Here is a 4,387-nt window from a genome sequence, read left to right on the forward strand (position 1 = left end):
TTATACAGGTTATTAATTTACAAAAGTGACATTATAACATCTAGGCTTCTTTATGCCTCACTGTCACTCAACACTTTTTCATTTATACAAAACAACACAAATTCTTTTGTTTTAACACAGATCGGTTGACATAAAACTCAAAATTTGATCAACAGTTTTCCTGTGACTGGCCGGATGTGTTTTGCTATACTGTTTTTGCATTTGCTAGCATTAACTCTGTAACGTATCGGTATAAATACAAATCTGAATCCTTTGACTCTTTGGTACATTGAATGAAATCCCAATACATGTAGAAGTGTGCAACTGAAGCACAACTTTCACTGCAATCTTACAATGCTTGGCGTGTAACACATCATGAAATTTTTCAAGCGATGTCTTCTTATAAAGACAGAATATTGTGTACTAGTACTTTCTCATACTTCCTAGCATCACTCACATATACATGTACTGTTTTCGCTTAAAACAAATATGATTAACACAAATACAATTTCTTCCTTCACAGATCCTTGGGAAAGGAAGAAAACAGAAAGAACATACATAAACACATGTATACGTTGACATATACACACACAAAAAAAAAATCAACATCAGTTTCTTGTCTGTTTTGAGTCTTGTTTGAAATGTTCAGCTTGATGTAAGTTTCACTGTAGATTTGAGATTGTTATCGTTCGGCAACATTATCAGCGCGCGCACAGTTTCAAACTCGCGACAAAGCGTCTGCTAATTTGTTGTCCTTTCCTGCTATGTGCACAATGCTCAGTGGGTACGGTTGGAGAATCAAACTCCAACGGAAGAGACGCTGATTCTTGTGCTTGAAGCGTTCTAAGAATGTCAATGGGTTATGGTCAGTGTATACCACAATGTCTCTTCCACCGTCCAAATACGCTTCGAAATGTCGCACGGCTAAAACGACACTGAGGCATTCCTTCTCCACAGTTGAATACTTTTGCTGATGGCGATTCAGTTTTTTGGAGAAGAAACACACGGGTTTGCTGTGTCCGTTGTCATCCTGAAGTAGCACGGCTCCTACTCCTCGGTCACTAGCATCCGTAGCTAGCTGGAAGCTCCTCTCGAAGTTTGGTGCGATAAGCACGGGATCGTTCATGAGGACGGCCTTCAGCTTCTGGAACGCATCCTGGCAGCTCGCCGACCACTGGAACGTTGTACCCTTTTTCAACAGGTCCGTCAAGGGCACCACCAGGTGACTGAAGTTGGGGACGAATCTCCGGTAGAATCCGCACATTCCCAAAAAGCGCTGAAGCTCCCGTTTCGATGACGGCACTGGGAAGTGCACGATGGCTCGGACCTTAGCATCTCGTGGTGCGACGCTACCTCGGCCTACCTTGTGACCTAGGTAAGTCACACAAGCTTTCCCGAACTCGCATTTGGCCAGATTTACCACGAGTCCTGCATGTGACAACCTCTGGAACAGCTCTCGAAGATGAGCAACATGCTCCTCCCACGTATTGCTGAAAACCAACACATCGTCTATATAGACAACACAGTTATCATGACCAGCAATAACTCGATTCATCATCCGTTGAAAAGTTGCGGGGGAATTTTTCATCCCGAAGGGCATGACACGACACTGGTATAACCCGGAGGGTGTGACAAACGCCGAGATCTCTCTTGCATCTTTGTCTAATGGCACCTGCCAATACCCTTTCATCAAATCCAATTTGCTGACATACTCAGCACTTCCTACCCGATCAATACATTCCTCAATCAAAGGAAGCGGAAACGAATCAGTCTTGGTTATGGTATTGACCTTCCTGTAATCGATACAAAACCTGGACGTTCCGTCTGCCTTTGGGACTAGCACTACTGGGGAACTCCAGTTTGAGTTACTAGGCTCTATGATTCCATTTGCAAGCATGAAATCTATCTCCCTATCCACCTGTTCTCTCTTAGCAGGATGAATCCGATATGGATGCTGCTTAATGGGTGCATTTTCACCAACATCTACCGTATGAACAGTATCTTTCGCACAGCCCAATTTATCACTGCAAACCTCCGGAAATTCCTGGAAGATGTCGACAACATCTTGCCTCTCCGAATCAGACAAATGATTGAGCAGTAACTCTGGATTTTCTAGTTCCTTTGAGTTCTCTACTCGCGGAATCATTCCTGACTTGAAACTCACACTCTGAGAATCTGGAGCATCCGGTTCAAACTCGTCTGCACTTTTCTCAGCACTGTGTACGACACTCTCACTCACAACTGCACCTACATCTTCTACACGTTCATGGTATTTCTTCAACATATTCACGTGACAAACTCTCTTGGTTTTTCTACGATCAGGAATGCTCACCACATAAGTCTCCTTCCCAAGCTTCCTCTCTACTACATAGGGACCACTGAATTTAGCCTTCAATGCATCTCCTGGCAATGGAAGTAGAACCAAGACTTTGTCTCCAACCTCAAACACACGACTCTTTGCCTTTCGGTCAAAGATTTCCTTCATTGTCTGTTGCGAAGACTTCAAGTGTTCTCTTGCCACTTCATTCGCTCTCACAAGACGCTCTCTGAACATGGAAACGTAGTCTAAGGCATTGGAATCCTTGTCTTCCTCATCAGACAACAGCTGCTCTTTCACAACTTTCAGGGGCCCTCTTGGCTCATGCCCAAACACCAACTCAAAGGGGGAGAATCCAGTGGATTCATTAGGCACTTCACGAGCAGCGAAGAGAAGAAAAGGGATCCCTTTATCCCAGTCCCTGGGATTATCCTGACAGTAGACCTTCAGCATCGTTTTAAGCGTCTGATGGTACCTTTCTAAGGCCCCCTGTGATTGCGGGTGATATGCGGACGACTTGATCTGTTGAATACCAAGCTGGTACATCAACTCCTGAAAGACACGAGACATGAAATTGCTACCTTGATCCGACTGTATTTCTTTTGGTAGCCCATACCTAGTAAAGAAAGTCAACAAGGCATCCAGAACTGACTTAGCAGTTATGCTCCTCAACGGAAATGCTTCTGCGTATCTCGTGGAAACATCCATCACAGTCAATAAATACTGACATCCTGACTTGGACTTCGGCAATGGACCAACGCAATCTACCATCACACGGCTAAATAACTTCTCAAAAGCCGGAATAGGAATCAACGGCGCAGGTCTAATGGCATGTTGTGGTTTTCCTACCACTTGACATTCATGACACGTTCGACAAAATTCAGACACATCCTTTCTCATCTTGGGCCAGAAAAAGTGAATTCTGATTCTACACAAAGTCTTCTTGACACCCATGTGTCCGGCCATTGGAATTTCATGTGCAAGACGTAGAATTTCCTTTCGATACGGCGGAGGAACAACTATCTGGTTGACAACCGTCCAGTCCTCATCTGCGGGACGATCTGGAGGACGCCATTTCCTCATCAAAACACCAGACTTTACATAGAAACATTCTGGCACTCCCTTCGCCTCATCTACAGTCAATGCACCCTCTCTCAACTTCAACAACTCCTCATCTTCCATCTGTGCTTTGATTAAAGCTGGCTGACAGAACACACCTTCCTCCCAACTTTGTTCTCTTTCACCTTCACTAGTCACCTTTCCAAAGAATGTGTCACCAAGAAAAATTTCACTTTCAGACTCCTTTCTCTCACGCTCTGCTTCACTTGCTCGAAACCTGGTGATAGCACATGTTGGAAATACTTCTGGAAATTCATCGACAAGTTTTTCAGTTTCCTGCTCGTACACTGGGACTCCAGAAACAACCGGAAGGACACTCACTCGACCTCCTGCAAGGTCATTACCAAGCAAAAAGGAAACTCCATCCATAGGGAGAAATGGAACAATTCCCACAATCACTTCCCCTGAAATCAGTCCACTATCCAAATTCACTCGGAATAGAGGGACCGCCTGTGTTCCTCCGTTGACATCATGTATCAGTACCTTTCTACCCGTGTTACAGTCTATGGGCATACTCTTCACATCTCCTACCATGAGGGACTGTGTAGCTCCAGTATCACGAAGGATGACAACCGGTACTCTAAATTCAGCAATGGTAACTGTACCCTTGGAAATGAAGTCCTTGTACTTTTCATCCACACCACTCGAACACGTATCTGTCATTTTTGAGACACTGCTTTTCACAACATTTGGATGACGCTGTTCATCACTTTCACTTGACTTTACAAAACCATTGGTGGCTGCTTGGTACTGTTTCTCTTTTGTTTCAGCATCTGAACTGTTCTGTGGACGTGTGTCTGCATGGACTAAACCATGTGTTGCTCTTTGCTTTTGTTTTTCTTTTGCTTCATTTTGTTCCAGCAATCGCCTACATTCAGACTTGATGTGACCCGTTTTCCCACAGAAAAAGCATCTCACTTCTTTGTATTGAGGCCGTGGCGATTTTGGTCGCTCTTTCTGTGATTCAGTCTT

At 44.2% G+C, this 4,387-nt stretch overlaps 1 protein-coding gene across 1 annotated transcript; it reads right to left on the bottom strand.

Annotated features, from left to right (window-relative positions):
* Positions 1 to 697: 697 nt before the first annotated feature.
* LOC140246869 (uncharacterized) lies at positions 698 to 4,078 on the bottom strand. Its single transcript, XM_072326195.1, has 3 exons — positions 3,899 to 4,078; positions 2,005 to 2,848; positions 698 to 1,488 (listed from the first exon to the last, which is right to left on the bottom strand). Exons 1-3 carry the CDS (start codon positions 4,076 to 4,078, stop codon positions 698 to 700), a joined length of 1,815 nt encoding a protein of 604 aa, XP_072182296.1.
* Between the last annotated feature and the right edge of the window lie 309 nt (positions 4,079 to 4,387).

This window comes from Diadema setosum, chromosome 3 (assembly GCF_964275005.1).
Source record: "Diadema setosum chromosome 3, eeDiaSeto1, whole genome shotgun sequence".
Classification (NCBI taxonomy): Eukaryota; Metazoa; Echinodermata; class Echinoidea; order Diadematoida; family Diadematidae; genus Diadema; species Diadema setosum.

Coding starts and splice junctions, on each gene's coding strand:
- LOC140246869 (XM_072326195.1), bottom strand. CDS start 4,078: ATGACAGATACGTGTTCGAGTGGTGTGGATGAAAAGTACAAGGACTTC. Junction 2,849..3,898: donor ACTGTAACACGGGTAGAAAG/GTACTGATACAT, acceptor CGTGTCTTTCAG/GAGTTGATGTACCAGCTTGG. Junction 1,489..2,004: donor GGAATTTCCGGAGGTTTGCA/GTGATAAATTGG, acceptor TTGTCTATATAG/ACGATGTGTTGGTTTTCAGC.